The 17564-nt window shown below is 40.7% G+C and overlaps 2 protein-coding genes across 5 annotated transcripts in view; one reads left to right on the forward strand and one right to left on the reverse strand.

Moving 5' to 3' along the window:
• The window catches only part of hsd20b2 (hydroxysteroid (20-beta) dehydrogenase 2), a 98358-nt gene that overhangs the window by 58816 nt on the left and 21978 nt on the right, over window positions 1-17564 (forward strand). The gene's annotated exons all lie outside the window — the stretch shown is intronic.
• On the reverse strand, window positions 157-16267 carry pld2 (phospholipase D2). 4 transcript variants are annotated; one of them, XM_084029720.1, is made up of 24 exons: window positions 16145-16267; window positions 11739-11898; window positions 11524-11651; window positions 10763-10905; window positions 10548-10641; window positions 9856-9921; window positions 9714-9772; window positions 9390-9635; window positions 9137-9280; window positions 8963-9046; window positions 8782-8860; window positions 8563-8673; window positions 8260-8469; window positions 8015-8171; window positions 7802-7920; window positions 7251-7364; window positions 5426-5530; window positions 4986-5074; window positions 4732-4845; window positions 4166-4212; window positions 3779-3913; window positions 3090-3243; window positions 2716-2833; window positions 157-2608 (listed from the first exon to the last, which is right to left on the reverse strand). In XM_084029720.1, exons 2-24 carry the CDS (start codon window positions 11866-11868, stop codon window positions 2384-2386), a joined length of 2871 nt encoding a protein of 956 aa, XP_083885846.1. In that variant the 5' UTR covers window positions 11869-11898; window positions 16145-16267; the 3' UTR covers window positions 157-2383. The 4 variants fall into 4 exon arrangements, with proteins under 4 accessions (XP_083885846.1, XP_083885845.1, XP_083885844.1 ...); XM_084029719.1 differs by lacking the exon at window positions 16145-16267 and adding an exon at window positions 15516-15673; XM_084029718.1 differs by lacking the exon at window positions 16145-16267 and adding an exon at window positions 15512-15650.

Raw genomic sequence — 17564 nt, forward strand, 5'->3', positions numbered from 1 at the left:
ATTGCTCATTATTTGATACAAGAACAGCAAAATATTGACTTACACGTACAAAAAAACAGTTCATGATCATATACAGAACATGGGAAGTTTGCCTTTTTGATTTGATTATGAATTTGTTGAACTGCTGTTGAAGAGAGATAGATATTCACTTTGAAATTCCATATAAAACAAGTTTATTAAGGAAACAAGATAAGTAGCACGCCTTAAAGTACAAGTTGTTCATAATTGTAGTTGAATATATATTATATATCTACCCCTGAGTGTTAATAAACTAACTCTAAGGCAATCAGCTAACTACAGGTTTGCATACACAAAATGTTTTCACATGGTGACTGTAATAAACAGCTTCTGTTAGTACTATATTCATAAAATGGATTGTTAATGCTGGATGTTAGACCAATACAAAATATAATTCATGATAGAAAGAGTATAAGGTCACTTCTAAGTACATCACAAACATTTCAGCATAATCTTTAAAAAAAGTATACCCCTCAAACCAACCGTTTTGTGCTAAAGAGGCTAGCAAATCCCCAGCTTTTAGTGTGCTAGAGCCCATAGTGGCTTTATAATGTATTCCAAATGGAAGTGTGAATCGTTGTGAAGTCAGTGATGCACCATTTCTCTATACAGATGTGTTGCTTGGCTTCTCTGTGAAAGGTGCTTCATGTAGAGGCACGGCAGCGTCATGTGAGACATTTGTCATCTGTAGGTTTCACAGACCCATTTGCACTGAAACCACCTCGGTAGTGTTGTTGACAAAAGGTTTTGTACAGTGTGTCATTTTTACTGTCATGCACTTCAATCCATCACTCCAATTCTCCATTAACATCCCCCCCCCCCCCCCCATTAAAAAGCTTCACATATTGCCTACAGTCTGTTTCCTCGATATGATACAGGTGCTTTGCAGACTTACTTGACAACTTGGCAAGACTCTCAAGCCATGTGAGAAACCTTCAAACACGTACACATTGGTTCCCTCTCCGAGTTCTCAATCTCAGGTTACAGAGATTGCTAATTTTCCTCTCACCTTGGTCAAACTCCTGTTCTGTCACCGATGTCTCACAGCTAAGGAAAACATGCATCGCATTTTGTTATTTCATAAAAGTGGCCCAAGTCCTGTTTTTCCGCATGAGGAAGACAGCAAGTTCTGCTGAATTCATTTCCATATCAGTCAACACAATGCGGATGCTACATTATTGTCCAGTGCAAAACTTGCTCAACAGTAGGCATTCAGTGGCTAATGGCTCAGTAAAGAGCATTAACAGGCAAATCTCTTGGTGGTGTAAGACTAAACGTAGCACTTGATGTTGCCCCCTGGGAAGTGCAACATGAATGAAAGCCACATTACGTCACAACAGTCACAGTTGCTATGGCTAAATGTAATGTCCCAAAATAAAAGCGTGGTGCGTGTAAATTAAAAAAAGGGTGTGCAGGAAATGTTATGGCACCTGGACACAGAATTGTGGAGCTCACATGGAAATAGCTGAAGCGAATGGTGGAATGTTTTGTTCTGTTCTGCTTATAACGTTGCGTAATGTTGAAATAATAATTCACTTTGGTTGTCATGGTGATTCAACAATTAGCTGTAAATCAACCTAACACCCTTCAATTATACCGTCCTTTTCTGTCCCTCCAACAGTTTTCCCACCTGATCTTTTGTCCGAAAATATAAAAATTACTTCCACAGAATAGAAGGTAATACGTCTTTTGACCTTCTATTTTACAATACACCAACCTGATCAGTTTCCCCTCTTATCAGTACTCTCCATTTTCTACCCTATCCAGTTTTTATTTCAGCTACAATCCAGTCATCTCTTTATATCCGTCACCATAACAACCACAAATGTTCTGACAGATTTGCTGGCACTGCAGTGAGAGGTGAAGCCTCATAGAGAGCGAGAGCGAGAGAGAGCGAGAGAGAGAGAAAGAGACTCCCACCCACCCAAAAAGCTTGCACCAATAAATGTACACTATGTTCCCAGATCATGTGAGATGCTTGGTTTTCAATGCAACCTCGCCATCCTTCCCTGACTCATACATTCATTTACGTGTGCTTAACAGCAGCACAGCCCTGCAGTTCAGACTGTACTGTAGTGTGAGTTATGAGCCGCTGTCATTATGAACAAACTGGCCAGTTAGTCTACTGTTGTAAATTATGAGAACATCTACATGTCAGTGGTAATATTCAGACTCACTGTCAGTCAAAAAGGCGAAAAAAAAAAAACGTCAGTGATGAACAAATAAATTGTGTTGATGGCTTTTCCACACCTTTGCTGTGTTGTAAAGACTTGAGAGTACTGTGCTGAACATGAGAAACTACAAGGCGGCACATGTGGTACAGCAGCCCCTTAGCTGTAGTGGTCTGATGTGGGCTCAGCTGCGGTTATGTCCACAGCTCCACAGGAGCCATGCCTTCTTTAGTGGCCAGTGGAGGCATCAGGTTCTCCTCACACAGGAACCTCAGGGGGAAGTGGACCAGCAGCCCTCGGACGGCCTTCAGCTCCTCGACGGCCTGCTCAGGGTCTGTGTCGCACAGGCGCTCCTGGCTGGTGTACTCCTTCAGCTCTCGCATGTTGTGGACTTTGTTGTGGGGCAGGCATTTGAAGACCTGTCATAGACCAAACAAAGGGGGGTATGAAATCTGAAACTACACATTGCTACTGTGGAGTCAAAATATAATGATTTATGAAATAACATAACTTATCTAATTTATACCTTGTCATAGATGGTGACATTCAGTTTAGCAGCTGCATTCCAGTGCAAGAAGAAGAAATCATCACTGATTGGATCATCAATATTGATACTGGGGTCTGAAGAAGCTCCAACAAGAACGCTGGTAGGGAAAATACATAACGGCTAACCATTAAGTAAGCACAAAGGTTATTTTAATGTTACAATACTGTTTAAAGTTCTTGAGCAACTGTAAAAACATGGACAATAAGGGGAATTATTACTATTTTATTCACAAAATTGTCATCTAATAATAATAATAATAATAATAATAAAAGTAATCATATATAAAGGTGTTAACCGTTCATGGTCATACATAAACAGAATGTAATTTCAGGGGTTACATATTGCATCCTGACCTGAAGCACTCTTTCCGCAGAGCGAGTGCGAGGGGTCCCGCCTGGTACTCCTGGCCTCCCATGGTGGAGAGGACCCGCTCCTCATCTTCCACAAACACGGCCATCTCACTGTCTCTGCTGCCCAGCATGCTGCGGTCATTGATGTTGGCTGATGCTGGAACACATGTGGAAAGGATTAACACTCTGCATTAAAAACAAAATTACAAGAGAAAATATTTAACATTGTGGCTCAGCGAGACAAAATTGCAAATGGCAAATCCCTTTAAAACCATTTTATAGTGATGTAATTACAGAATGTTATTACTTAGAATGACATTCTGAAATAATAGTATCAAAAATTTGATTTGACTTGGTCCAATTACATTTTTTTTTAAGATTTTAACTTAAAAGTCTACTGAAATGTTTTTTTAATAAATGATAAAATCTCAAAATAAGATGTTATTATTATTAAAGCTTTTCAACATCCAAACCTTACACTTACACTTGCTCTGGTTATCCCCGGGCCACTGTGCTTTAGTCCACCTTAGGAGGAAGTTATACTTACATAGTAGATAGTATACTAAATATTAAATATGATTTCTAAATAAATACACTACAGCTAAAACAAATTAAAATACACTGTAGTTCTGTCACTCAATGATAGCTCCAGGGCAGAATATGTATCTGTCTTTGTGCTGCTGGTGACTCACCAATGATGTAGCAGCGGTCATCAGCAATGAGTGTCTTGCTGTGAACATAGATTAGCTCTGTGACAAGCGACTGGCAGAGCTGGGAATGTGTTCTCAGGCCGCAGAGTGTGATGTACTCCGTCCACAGGTCCTCAACTGGGGGGGCAGACCACAATCACATTATTCATAAGACATAATAAAAACAATGAAAATGTATTAAGAAACTCACATCGACTCATAAAATGGATGTGAAAAGAAGAAGTCGAGGATGAAAATGGAGACTGGTGGGCAGATACCTAGCACCAGTAGCTTCAGTTTAAAGGAGCAACAACAAGAGAAAAAAAGAATTATGTTAGAGAGGAAACAGGTGGGATTTTATGATGAAAGCAAATGAGTGACAAAACTCACCCTCACTAAGTCTTGACAGGATGGAGTGCTCCCCTCGGCACATGGTCCTAGGACATTCATTATCCATTAATAATATACAATAATGTCACAATAAATAAGAAGAAATAATGATACAATAACCTTGCAGGGTCCCTTCACATCTCAGCCTGCCAAATTCAATGATATAATAATTTAATTATTTTATCCATCCACTGAGAAAAGGAAGTGGTGAAACAGCTACTTCTTATTCTGTTACACACAACAGTCAAAGTATTTTCCCAATTCAATTTGAACAAACCCTCATTGTTTGCATTTAATATATACGTCTATTAGCACTATATAAGCTACATTTATTAAACAAACAGAGGCCTCGATGAAACCGGTGATCCACATCATTTTAGCAGTCAGAGAGCTGAGGAAAATCTATATCAACTACAACTCTACGTGATTGGAAACACGATTCTCGTGATTCTCTGAGTCAGATGGAAGTTCAGGGGCTGTGTTTCCCTCCGGCTCTTGTATGTTCTAATGCTTATTCTGGCCGGTGGGCTGAGTGCAGAATGATAACCGGAGGAAAAGGTTCTCACCTGTAAGTGAAGTGCAGAATAGCTTGGATGGCATTTCCACCTCCAGCGCCGATGTCTCCCTCGAATCCAGGAAGCAAAGGAATCACTACAAACACCCTGTACTTCTTCTGCTCTCTGCAGTAAGACACAATGCCAACACGTGCAAAGTATTTTACTATTCAAACATTAGTACAAATGGGCTATTCCTTCCACTCATATTTCTATTCTACGTTATGATTTATAAGTGTCACATAAATGGCACATTCAAACCGGACCTGTGCGCACGCAAGATCCTGTTCACAATTGCATCACCGATCCCATTATGGACGTCCTTCCCATCAGCACAGCTGATGAAGAACTGGTTCTGAGGGCAGAAAGAAGGCAGATGGTGGCTCGGTATGAGGTGAGGGCTAAAAACAGGTAGGAAGCTGGCACGGACGGGAGCTGGCCATAATTATTTCATGATTTAGAAACACACTAGCTTCAGAATCTCTCGGTTGGCGGGGGAAATTAAGGAGTCAAACGGTATGTAAATAAATTAGAATCACACGCTGAAACATAAAGGGAGGCCAATCTATATCGACTAATAGATGTATTTCTATAGAACCCATTCTTACGTGTTGCCACTAAAACCACACAACCACCAATCTTGAAGAAGCACCGATGAACATGATCAGTCTATGCTATCAGGTCCATACGTATTAGTCTGCATTACCTCGATGTAGATGTAGTGCTCGCTGTTTTCAATGATGTGGATGTAGGCATTCATGATCGAGTTCTCACAGGTTCCCGTAGACCAACGGTGGGCAGAGCGCAACACCTGAAGAAAAAGACACGTCAGTCCATGCCTGCTGTCACCACCTCACCTTTAACATCCAAGTGTAGCACAATAATTACAGAGAATAGATGAAAATATATAGTAATAAGAAAAGAGATCAGAATGCATCTCCCTGGTTTTCACATTTAAAACCCTCCGTCCTTTATAGTAAGGCACCATCAGATCTTAAAGGGCTCGTAGTACCTGGTCCACCCTACAGAACACTCATGTCTCCAGAGTAGAATGAGAGCCTTCAGCCATCAGGCTCCCCTCCTGTGAAACCAGCTCCCGATTTCAGTCTGTGAGGCCATTTAAGAGCAGGCTTAAGAGTTCCCTTTCTGATAAGGCTTATAGTTGGGGCTGGCTCAGGCTTGCCGGGGGACTTCCTATGATACACTGACCTCCTCTCTCCTCTCCCTCTCCATCTGTATCATGTCCCATTAATGCATGCCACTAACTTGACTTCTTCCCGGGAGTCTTTGTGCTTTCTCGCCTTGCAGGAGCAGCAGGACCTGCTGCCATGGCCCTTCTCAACACCCACTGCTGCTATCATTACTTAGTCATAGTCCAATTATGCAACTATTTCTAATTTATTATTATAATTATCTTTCTATTACATCCTCTGCTGCTGTTATTATTAGTAGCAATCATTTTCTTGTAGTTATATTATGGGGACTCTCTATTAGCTCTACAGCATTCACACAGAATGAGAGAAGTGAGGTACCGTCCCTGAAAGCTGAATACAGGACCAACAAAACCTGGTCAGAAAGCTTGGCTATGTTAGAGAGCAAGGGTTAGGGTTACAGGCCACCGCCCACCATAGAAGAAGAAAATACACACAGCAAAAGCTGTTGTTACCGAACACTCTGTCTGAACACAATAGCACAGAGCAAGAATGATAGCCTCTGTCATGCCAGTTGTGTTGCTAATGCTGGCGTTTTGTCATAATCTGGACCACATCTCCCATGAAGCCTGTTGCAAATGGGATGCTTCCTCTGTATTTGGCAGTGCATATGTTTTCTCTGGCTTTAGCGAACAGGATAAACACGTTGGAAGTGATTTTCTTTCACAGGCTTTACTCTTGTTCCACCATCTGCACAAAAAAACCTCTATATACTCTAGTGGCTCTTCAAAAGCCAGTACAGTGTCGCTTTTGTTGTACTGTAAAGAAATCCATTTGACTTCCTGCTAGATCTTGGTGTCTCACAATGTAAAATGCAGCGTAGAAGCCAGCAGGGGCCTTCAATCCAATTGACAATGGCCTTCTTTTATTCAAGTGATTACATTCCACTAGTTTCCCAGAGTAATATGAGGATGCCCAGCAGCATGTTTTCTCTTATGCACAATATGGGAATTTACTGTGATCTCTGAAAAGAAATAAAAACTGTTTCATGTAAAATACATCACATGGGAGTAGTATTTGTATACGAGACTGTGTGTGTGTGTGTGTGTGTGTGTGTGTAATAAGCACTATATATCTTCCACAGGTCACTGTGTGTGCTAAAACGATGTGGTTTCATATCCTCAAGACCTTTTCAAAGTCTGTTTAAACATTTTATTCCGTTGGTTCAGTACATTTAGCTAATATAACAGCACTAACAGAGCTCTATATCTATTAATTAATTCAAACATCACATAGCATGGACATTGACTGTTTCAGATATTTGTTCCTAACAACTTTTTGCACAGGTTTTAAACAGACAGTGACTTGGTGCACAAATACCTGCACTTTGGCCTTGCTGGATCCGGGCACAGTGAAGGAGAGTGAGTCAGCAGTGGAGTTAGATTTAGGAAGAAGGTAAGGATAGAAGTCGTCCTTGTATTTGTTTTTGAAGATCTAGAGAAGACAAAACAAATGGATAAGTGCCAGATTTTTGACCTTCGTGCCGATCGTGTTTTCTACAGAAGTCTTGTTTAAAACAAAAGTAAGATTAGGTTTATTTTGCCACTTACTATCCGGTCATATCGTTGTAGTTGTGACTAATAAAGCCAAGAGGTTAGCGTAGCATGGCATGGTATTTCAATAGGACCTCAGTAACATAACTCACAGATTGTTTTAGGTCTATATGACGGCTTTAGAAACAAATTACACAAATGAAATAACTTACAGTTACATATGGGTTCAAGCCATCTGAAGCTTATATATGTGTGGATATTATTTGAAAAGCTTATCCTCCAGTCCAGTAAGGTGATGAGGATGTGTATAATACTATGCTAATGTCAAAATAAAACACAAGTAGATTTCAAATGACAAAGCTTTGCTGTGAGTCTGACCTTGGTGAAGTTCCAGCGCTGGATGAAGTGGCGGGCTACATCCCTGGCAGCTTGGCAATGAACAGCTGCAGACAGATCACGCCACGGCATGCGAGGAACCTGAGTGCGGTCGATGTTATCTGAAAAAAATATCAAAAGCAATCCTCTCAGCTCGCTGTTCTCAGAGCCTCTCAACGTGTTTCTGTACGTACGGTATGGAGGGAGATTTGATACCTTCAAACGGTCTGTCGAGTTGGGTCCAGTCTTTCCTGATAAAGTTGCTGTAGTCTTTGCCGAGCCACAGTTTAGTGTTGCCAGTCAGATCACCGGGGTCCTGCTCTACCTGCTCATCCGGTTCAGGTGATTTTGGACCATCAGCCACGCCGTTGTCCTATTTAGCAGAGGGATTTAATAGAGTCGGCTTTGACATGTTGAAAGCACATTCCTGTGAACACAATCATGCCTGATCAGTTTCTTACTCCTGCATCTCCTTTGGGCTCCTCTTCGGTTTCTCCGGTGTGCGTTTCTGTCAAGCCCAGGTCGGTTAGGCTGTACTGGCTGGTATCCCACCTCCCAAACGCCAGGTCGATCCCCCCGACAAAGGCTACCGATTGGTCAATGGCCACCATCTTTTCATGGTGAGCCCACAGGAACACCACAGACGACACGTGGTCAGGATGTCGCATTACCTGCCAGCCAACAGGGGTTTAGGTTGGTGTTCGAACAGGAAATGAGGCCTTTGGTACTCGTGTTTATCAAATGACGTAGAAGAGGTGACCAACCTTGATGTTTGGGTGCAAATTCATAAGAGTCCTCTTGCTGTGCTCACTATTGATGCCGAGTGCCATCTCCACCTCTTTGTACAACAGGACACACACTTTGACTCCTTGTTGCTGAGGGAAAAAGTTCAAGATGAGGTGAGGCCATCAGTACAGGTAATGTGAAATCAGAAAATGATTCAAATTGAATAAGGGAGGAGACAAGATAGAAAGAATCCCTACTGCTTTGCGTTTGAGTATCTCATCCAGGCGCCAGTAGTTATCAGTTGCTGGTCTCTTCAGGAACACTTCAGGGCTGAGCCTGACAGAAAGTCACATTATTCACATACACACACATTAGAAATACACTTCATATGTAGCTAAGATGTTTAAAAATCAGATTCCAGGTATTAGTGACACTTACCACCAATCTGTGATGAAGATCTCCTCCTTGGCGTGTTCAAGAGCGTCAGCCAGGTCGGCGAGGTAACCACTTCCATTCACATACCTTCAAACAATGTCCACAGCCATACATTTTAGCAAATGAGGACGAAATGCGAAGACAGATTGTTGTAAAAAGGAAGAATACACATCTGACCATTTCGTGAGCGTGTTCTCCCGTGGTGGAGCAAACCCCTCGAAGCGTTGCACTTTGAGAAAGTCGGAGCTTTCTGCCAGCCGGTTGATTTCATGGCTCCACCAATGGGCCTGTCTATAGCTGCAGCATTTGATGATCAGACTCCTGAGCAAAGGCAGACAGACCACACATGTATCACAAACATCACCTCGGGCATGAATATATGCAGCATGCTGAAGCTCTCGGTACATAGGCAAACACACGGCTGACCTACCGAGTAAAGTTCTCAATGCAGACACCGTATTTGGTGTCCGTGTAAGCACGGCCCACTTTGACTTTAAACTCAGGGTCGAACAGTAAAACAAAGTTGATGCGGCCGTTATCTCGGTTCATGTACATCAGGAAGGAGTCTTTCACCACCAGCCAGCGCCGCGACCAGCGGAAACAGAACTGATGATGGCCAATGCAGTTCAGGCCTTGGATCCGGTGACCCCCTGACCTCTTGAAGATGGGTCCCTCCCTGAGAGAAGTTGACACAGTTCATCTCTGTCACACACTTAGTCATTAACCTCACTTTCCCTTTTTTTTTTTTGCTTACAGGCCTTTGGGTCCGAGATCCGTGATGAAGGAGAGAGCGCCGACAGAGAGGAATTCCAGCTGTAAAAACAAGCAGATGAGAAGGTGGCATCAAGCTGCATGACATCCACTTTGTATGTGTGTCTTTATTTAGAAGCCTTTACCATGCTGTGGTCATTCCTACAAAACGCGTTATCCAGCAGACCATTCAGGTACTCCTCCAGGTATTTCTGAAAAGAAAAGCAAGTAAGTAAATACGTAATAAGTGTGTGTATGTGTGTATATATACAGGGTCGCCCATAAAGTTAAGGAAGGACTAATTTGCAAATGTCTTGTCTTTAACAGCGCCAAACAAATGTTATGCAGGAATTAATTTCACCTGGGTGATTGGGAAACATAATGTAATCAGTGCATCTGGCCAACAGTGATTGCATTAAAATAGGAATAAACAGAGGATTGTGTCTGAAAACAAAATATTCCAACTTTATAGTTAACAGTGTATGTATGTTTGTGTATGTATGCAATATATATATATATATACACATATATATATACACATATATATATATATATATATATATATATATATATATATATATATATATATATATATATATATATATATATATATATATATATATATATATGTATGTATGTATGTATGTATATGTATGTATATATAATCAGATGTTCCAATCACTTCCATGGCCACAGGTGTATAAAAGCAAGCACGTTGTTAATAGAGAACATGGCCAATCTTCCCCTTTGAATAAGATAGATAATAGGGTAAGAGAGATTTTAAAACCATTTATGTACTCTATATACAAAAAATGGGTCCGGTTGGTTTGCTTGATACCATTTTGCTGGAGGTCCTCCTGGTCCGTTCAGTCCCATGTAGGCTTGGCATTTCCTCTGACATGGCTCTCAGCTGCTGCCTCTCCTTTGCAAATCTGTGTGGGGAATTTGAATTTTAATTTGAATCTGTCCGTAAAAACTTGATTGCAGGTCTCTCAGAGGGAGAGGTTGATTTGCATGATTAAAACACACATCGTGTGTGGATGGTGCACCGACCTTGCCAGAGGCAGCAGGTGAAGCATCATCTTGTGCTTGTAAAGGTCTCGGTGCAGCTCCTGGAAGTGCTTGTACTTTCTCTTCACTGTCCAGTGGAAGGGGCCATGTGTTAGCCGCACTGTGTACAGTGTGCCTACATGAACCTGCAGGGATGTTTTGCAATAATGTACATAAGCATGATGGTGTAAAATGGAAAAAATGCAGCATGTGGTACTTCTCTTGTAGAAATGTAGTGTAAAAGTTCAAGGAGAGAAGACTTTGGATGTGCAACAGTTATAAAGTGAGCTCCTGATGACTCAAATAAACTGTTAAATGAGGCCTGGACTTTTAGAGGACCCAGCAGTAAATCCAGGCCTCCCGGAAACACTCACTTCCTCAAAGACTCTTGTCAGTATACTCACCTGGTCTACCTGCTGACATTGTATTTACACTCAACACAAAGCAGCTCACCTTGTAACTTACAACCCACCTCTCTATCTGAACAACACCAGGCTAATATAACAGCTGAGACTGCTGGCTTAAAACAAACATATCACATAATGTCTGTATGGTAAAGTACAGTCATGTTTAAGTGGAGGGCGTTTTCAGCCATTGAAATCACACTGAAATCTGATATTAAAAAGTAGGCGTGTCCTGAGTTGGTCTACCGGGAATAATGTGTGCTTTAACGTTAAGCTTTCTATAAATACTAGCATTTTTTAAACAACAACCAAAAGAAAAAAATGACATTATTTTCCACATATAATTTAAAACAGATGTACCTTGGAGCGAGTAGTGTATTTCTCTGTGTTGTCCACTCTGCAGGTGACAGGTATACCAGGAATTAAGTAAGGCACACCCTCCTCTTTGATTTCAGGAAGATGGTGCACCACAAGGAAAGGACGGCCTTCTGCGATTTGTTAGATAAGAACATTTTTAATAAAAGTCTATCATTAACAGTTAAATGGGTTTATAAAAAGGGACATTTTTTTCTTACCACTGCTGGACATGAGGCCATCCATCTCGTCTGGACTCAGACCGTGGATGTCATGAGAATACCGCCTCCTGGCCACGATTTGGGCTGCGGAGCTTTGAACCACTGGCTCGATCACATCTGTACTGGCCATCGCGCTGTTGTTGCAAGTGCCAGCTTGCTCCTGGTACAAAGACAAAATAAAAGGAGTTTTACACTTACAGTCCAGAGTGAGCGCACTTCCTCACCCCATAACATGCACTACAGGGCCGTGTACGGCAAAACTACAATCAATCAATTGTGACACTGAGAGCAATCTACAGCAGAAGTCATAAGCTTGAGGTTCACATTTCATCAGCTCAAAAATGAACCATTCAGTGCATACAATATTTTGCAGGCAGCATCTTTTGTTAAAAAAAAGGGTAATTCCACAAACTGCAAGTTTGTGGTTTAAGCTGTATTAATTACATAAACAAAAGTAGTTCAGTGAAGTTAAGAACTTTTATCAAAGGTTCAATTATATGGAAAGTAGTAGTTGTATTAATTAGTGATAGTACCAGTAATATCGGTTACATTAGATCTACTGAGTAGCAAAAGAAACACTAATGGAAGTAATGCAGCAGCAGTAATATGGGTGAACCAGTACCAGTCAGTGTAGCAACATAGCTATTATGTGTGGAGACGGTATCTGAAGAGTCAGTGAAATAATCTGACCGCACAAGCAGGTTACTGCAGTGAGTCTAAGCCTTGAGGAGAGTGACTGAACCGCGACATAGGAGAAGTCTAAGACACAGCTACCAGTGGGAGAAAGGGTGTGTGAGAACCCTTTTGTATCGTGTGGGTGAATGCCTTTGAACGGCTGAATGTTTCCTGGACAACAGGGCATGGGTTGGCATGTGTGTGTGTGTGTGTGTGTGTGTGTGTGTGTGTGTGTGGAGAAGAGAGAGAGTGTTTCGGAATGAAGATAAGAATGAATCCTCAAAGAAACACATCTAAATTCTACTAAAACAGAGCAAATCTTCATCTACGACGTTTTGATTCCATGAAATTTAGAAACTGTTGCAACTTTAAGACGCGTTACTATGTTGTCTTGTTTACTATGATTAAATTTGGCGTTATCTCTGAACTTGCTCTGTTTTGCTTCTTCTTTTTCACTATAAAAGACTCAAGTAGTGGCAATAAAAAAATAAAGGACAATGTATAGCTGCAATAAAACAATAAATCCTGGGATCGTTGATCTTTGTTTTTTTTTCTGTAACAGTAACAAATGGTGCTTGAGTTCTGATAAGAATCTCTTACGTATTGCTTTGTTATCTCAGTTGATCATTCATAACAGATATCATACCTTAACTAGGTGATGAAGACTCATTAAGCTGTAACAACATTCTTCTGGGCTTCCATCATTTCATGAATAACTTCATTCAGATCGATCTGCACCAGATTTGGCTGTGATTCCCATGAGAAGAGAGAGCCATTTGTAAACGTCTCCCAAGCTTTTTTGTTCACTAATACTGGATCTTTTATAAGGTCACTCAGCCATGTAAGTTAACGTTAAACCCTGTCATCTATAATCACGTCCAACTGTTTGTTGAGAATATAATATTGTGCCAAAAAAACTCTGGTGAAAGGATCTTTTTTTCCTCTGATCAGTCTTTACCACCAGATGAAAAGCCAGCTCATACTTGCCACCAAGCATACCTAATGTGCTCTAAGCTCTGTCATGTGCACGAGAGAATTATCTGAATATAACTTCCTTTTAAGGCCGAAAGGCTAGTGTTGACGTGACCTGATTTTCTTGTTTTTATTTGTTGGAATTGAGGCTACCTACCTAAATAAAACATGCTGTGAATCCCACAAGGACATATTCTATTTAAGTAGTAATTAAGAATAAACCAAAGTTAACAATAGACAACAACTAGGAACAAACAAGCATGTACGTGTTGTGCATGCTTGTTTGTTTGTTGGTTTGGTGTAATGTTTTGTGGTTAGAGTGTAGAGGTTTTCAAAAATAGCCTATAGTTTCAAAGATAGTTCTGACACAATCAGAAAAAAAAGTAATTTCTTGCGGCGATGCATCTAGCCTCACCTCACACCGATCTAACATAATAATAACACATCAGTTTTACATAGTGCTTTTTCAGATGCTCAATGACCCTTTCACAATAGCAAATAAATCAAACAAAACAAACGTAAACTCAGAACTGCAGCAATCTAATATTGTGAGCGCCTGTCAACGTCAATGATCTGGAGGAAGTAATGTAGTAACACTCGATTGCATCCTTCATAACATTGCAAGTATTATTAAAAGCTCAGTGTAGATGGGCATTTTCCCTGCTTCTCTCAAGTGTGTGATTATCTCACCTTTGTTGAAGGAAAAACAATCCAGATTCATCTGAACTGAATAATTACAGACCAATATCCGATTCAATTTGAAAGCTTTGTAAACAAACAACTGCATGAAAACCACAGGAGTATTTTGGATTCTGATCTCATTTTTGAATATTACGTCACCAAAACCAACTGAACAATGTTTTCTCTCTCAGAACCGGTTCATGCCTTCATCTCAAGCATGTTAAGACTATACTGTAACGCTCGATTTGAAAGATAATCAATCCAGTCAGTAAGAAAGCTCCAGCTCATATGAAATGCAGCAGCAAGAGAACCCTTAAATGTACACAAGAACTTTAACATATTACTGCAGTACTTCATTGGTTCACCATCAAAATCCTGCTAATAGTCTTTAAAGCACTTAATGGTTTGGCTGGTGTTGTGTGTGTGTACGGGGGTTTCTATTCAACTGTGTTGATGTTATGGTTTTTATTGCTGTGTGGTTGGGTGTATGCTTGTGTACACAAAAAATATATTATAATTATATATATATATAATTATAATTGATTTTTTTTGTTGACATGTCTTAACATAAATGAATATGATTTGTTTCATTAATTCTTCTGCCTGAAGTACAATATAATCCTAAATTATAAAATGTTAGTTAATTAAATAAATTGTACCTCAGGCATAGCTAATTCCTCTGTCAACCACAAATAATGATGTTCCCTGTTGTAGGGGAAAGTTGCGTTGTTACATAACTTACCTCATCTTTGAGAAAGGACACATTCTGAGCCAAACCTACAGAGCCAGCCTCTGTAATGTGCAACCAAAGATGTGTCACACATTCCTATGTGACTAAAACAACAGTGCTGACTCAGGCAACTGGTGAACATCCGATTTTCACAAATGTGCCCCATTGTCGCCTAAAATAGGGATTGTTCGTGGCGGATTCATCGTGTCACCACATTTTAACCATCAGTGCAGCAAGCTTTGAACGCAAGTTAGGAGACAGTACTTCCTCACTGTGTTGATGGGAGTTTAGATAAAGGTGGTAACCTGTGTGAGGACACATTCTCATTAGTTTACACTAATATATGTGTGGTGCACTTCCTTAACGCCCTCCACCGATGAAACAGCGTCGCTATGCGCTAGTTTAAGTCTTTGCACACCGAGGTTGATCCGTTTTCCGAGGCTGTAAATGCTGAAGGCGAACTTCTGTCGCCTCCACCCATACACACACAACACGTTTTTTCCTACTGCGCCGTATTCCACACAAACTCTCCGTTTACAAAACTGCGCCACAAATATCACCTTGCGAACATGGTAATAACGCAGGTTAATGACGCAGGTTATCACCACGTTACACCGAACAGGCTGGTTACGGGGTATTCGTGGCTCGGTGGCGTGAAATCCGCAGCTGGACCATCCAACATGGCAACACAGCTCAGGCCTACAAACATACTTACTCACACTTCAAATCCCGCAGAGACCGGCACGCACACAGCTACTCCACACGGACACGGTCACACGGATGAAAACGGACAAACGGGACGTCGTTTGAAGTCTGTTTTCTCACACTGAGTTCATTAGTAGTCTCCGTAGGTGATGCACACTTTAGTCCCTCCCATATGGAGTCCAGTGAGATGGAGAAGGAAAAGGGAAATGTCAGAAAACATGGCAAAAAAGGTCTGTTTCTGCTCATTTTAAACCAGATTTAATTAAATCACAATGCAATCTGTGTGCTTGTGTAGATAGATGAAGAAAGCATGAAGGGAGTGGTCTCCCACTGAGATGACATGGACTAAAAGGACGAGGAGACAAGTCCTGACTGGATGCCGCCGGGACTTATTGATATTCGACATAATCACGGAACGTGCCACGGAGACTTCCGGTTAGCATTTTCAAAATTAAAAGCTTGCTAGCGAATATCCGACACTGAAATTGGCGTCTAAACACAACACTCACTGTTTATAATTAAATTTAAGATCGATTCTATAGAGGGTGATTTTCATGAACTTCTGGGAGTAAACTCCAATAAAAACATTTTTAAACCGTCACAAGCGTTGGAAGCTTTTAACTTTGTAGAAACGTGGACTTACCGGAAGTACATGTCGTGTCAGCCCGACTGAAGTTTCCCACAACACTTTGGTCTATTTGAAATAACCAGCAAAAGACAGGCTTCTCTGTGAATTCTTATTTACCCGAAACGTTAAACGGTTGGAATTATTACGTATTCGTCCGCGCGCACACAGCTTGATAAATGTGTTTCGTCTACGTCACCACGTACTTGTTCCGGCAAACCACACCCTTGTCAAGACTGCTGGTGAAGTTAAAATCACTACCAGAGATGTAGAATCACAGAATGTCTGCTCTTTGATTGCCTTACTACTAAATAAATAATACCGGTATGTCTTTTTTTCTCCCTCCGGAGGTTTCTCCCATTTCGCCCCTTATTTGACAACATAATAATAAAATAATTTGTAAATGATAAAATAGTTTTTGAGATGTTTCCCCGTTCCCCTTGGTGAGCTTGTGGGCCTGTGAATTCAATGAGGTGATGTTGTAGTCCTACAAACAGGAACATTTTGATGGGGCTGACTGGCAAAATAATCAGATATAAATCTAAATACTGATGACAGCTTGAGACCCTTTTGATAACTTACAATTAGACTAGTTATGAACCTTGGTCGCTGGGATGTTACTGGCCATCTTCTTTAGTGCAGTACATTTTCACACCACATGGAGGCGTCCAACCACACATACACCAAAAGTCTAAAGTAATTCACAGCAGGGCGTCAGGGCTGAGAGACAAACAAAGTAAATAGTCTTAAAATCCTGATTTCATGAATAAATCAGGATTTTAAGACTATTAACGTTGTTTGTTAAGCATCAGTTGATGCATACTAAATACAAAATAATATAACCTGATTACAAATCCAACCTGATGCAATGAGTTTATGCCTTCGTTTTCACACAACACTAATTAGAATATATCCCTCAAATATCCACAGATGGAACTTGATCACAACTGGACATAAAGAGAACGGACATGATGAACTTGACATATGACATGTTAGCTCTCCATTATAATTGAACTTTTCAGTTTTACATCATATCTACACTTTCAGCTGAACGTACGGAATTTTGAACATCCCTAAAGAACAGCAGCAGACATACACAATGTATATTTACCCACAATGCTGCTGTCACAGCTTATTATCATCTTCTCTCTTTGCTGAGATGCACGTGGGCTGATGTAGCCTATGAAGTACATGCACAACTAATTTGACATTAAATTCAAGATTGTAATAAATTGATTAAGCAAGTCACGATGCACAAAATAAAAGGTTTATTTAAAAAACATGGCACAGTGAATCAAGACAATGTCCCTCTGAGCCATCTACCCCTAACAAGACAAGTCATAATAAGGCTTCGTTTAGAGTTGGCTGGCATACATGCACAGGTTCTCCACATATAAGACATAGTACATGCAGGGAAACATATCCAGACTTTGTCAGG

The sequence above is a fragment of the Eutrigla gurnardus genome, assembly GCF_963514095.1.
Source record: "Eutrigla gurnardus genome assembly, chromosome: 15".
NCBI lineage: Eukaryota > Metazoa > Chordata > Actinopteri > Perciformes > Triglidae > Eutrigla > Eutrigla gurnardus.

Excerpts from the sequence above, each read along its gene's own strand:
- pld2 (XM_084029720.1), bottom strand. The coding sequence starts at position 11,868 with ATGGCCAGTACAGATGTGATCGAGCCAGTGGTTCAAAGCTCCGCAGCC. Across the intron at positions 8,674-8,781 it reads AGATACTCAAACGCAAAGCA|CAACAAGGAGTCAAAGTGTG; the intron begins GTAGGGATTCTT and ends TTTTTCCCTCAG. Across the intron at positions 2,834-3,089 it reads CTGCGGAAAGAGTGCTTCAG|CGTTCTTGTTGGAGCTTCTT; the intron begins GTCAGGATGCAA and ends TTTCCCTACCAG.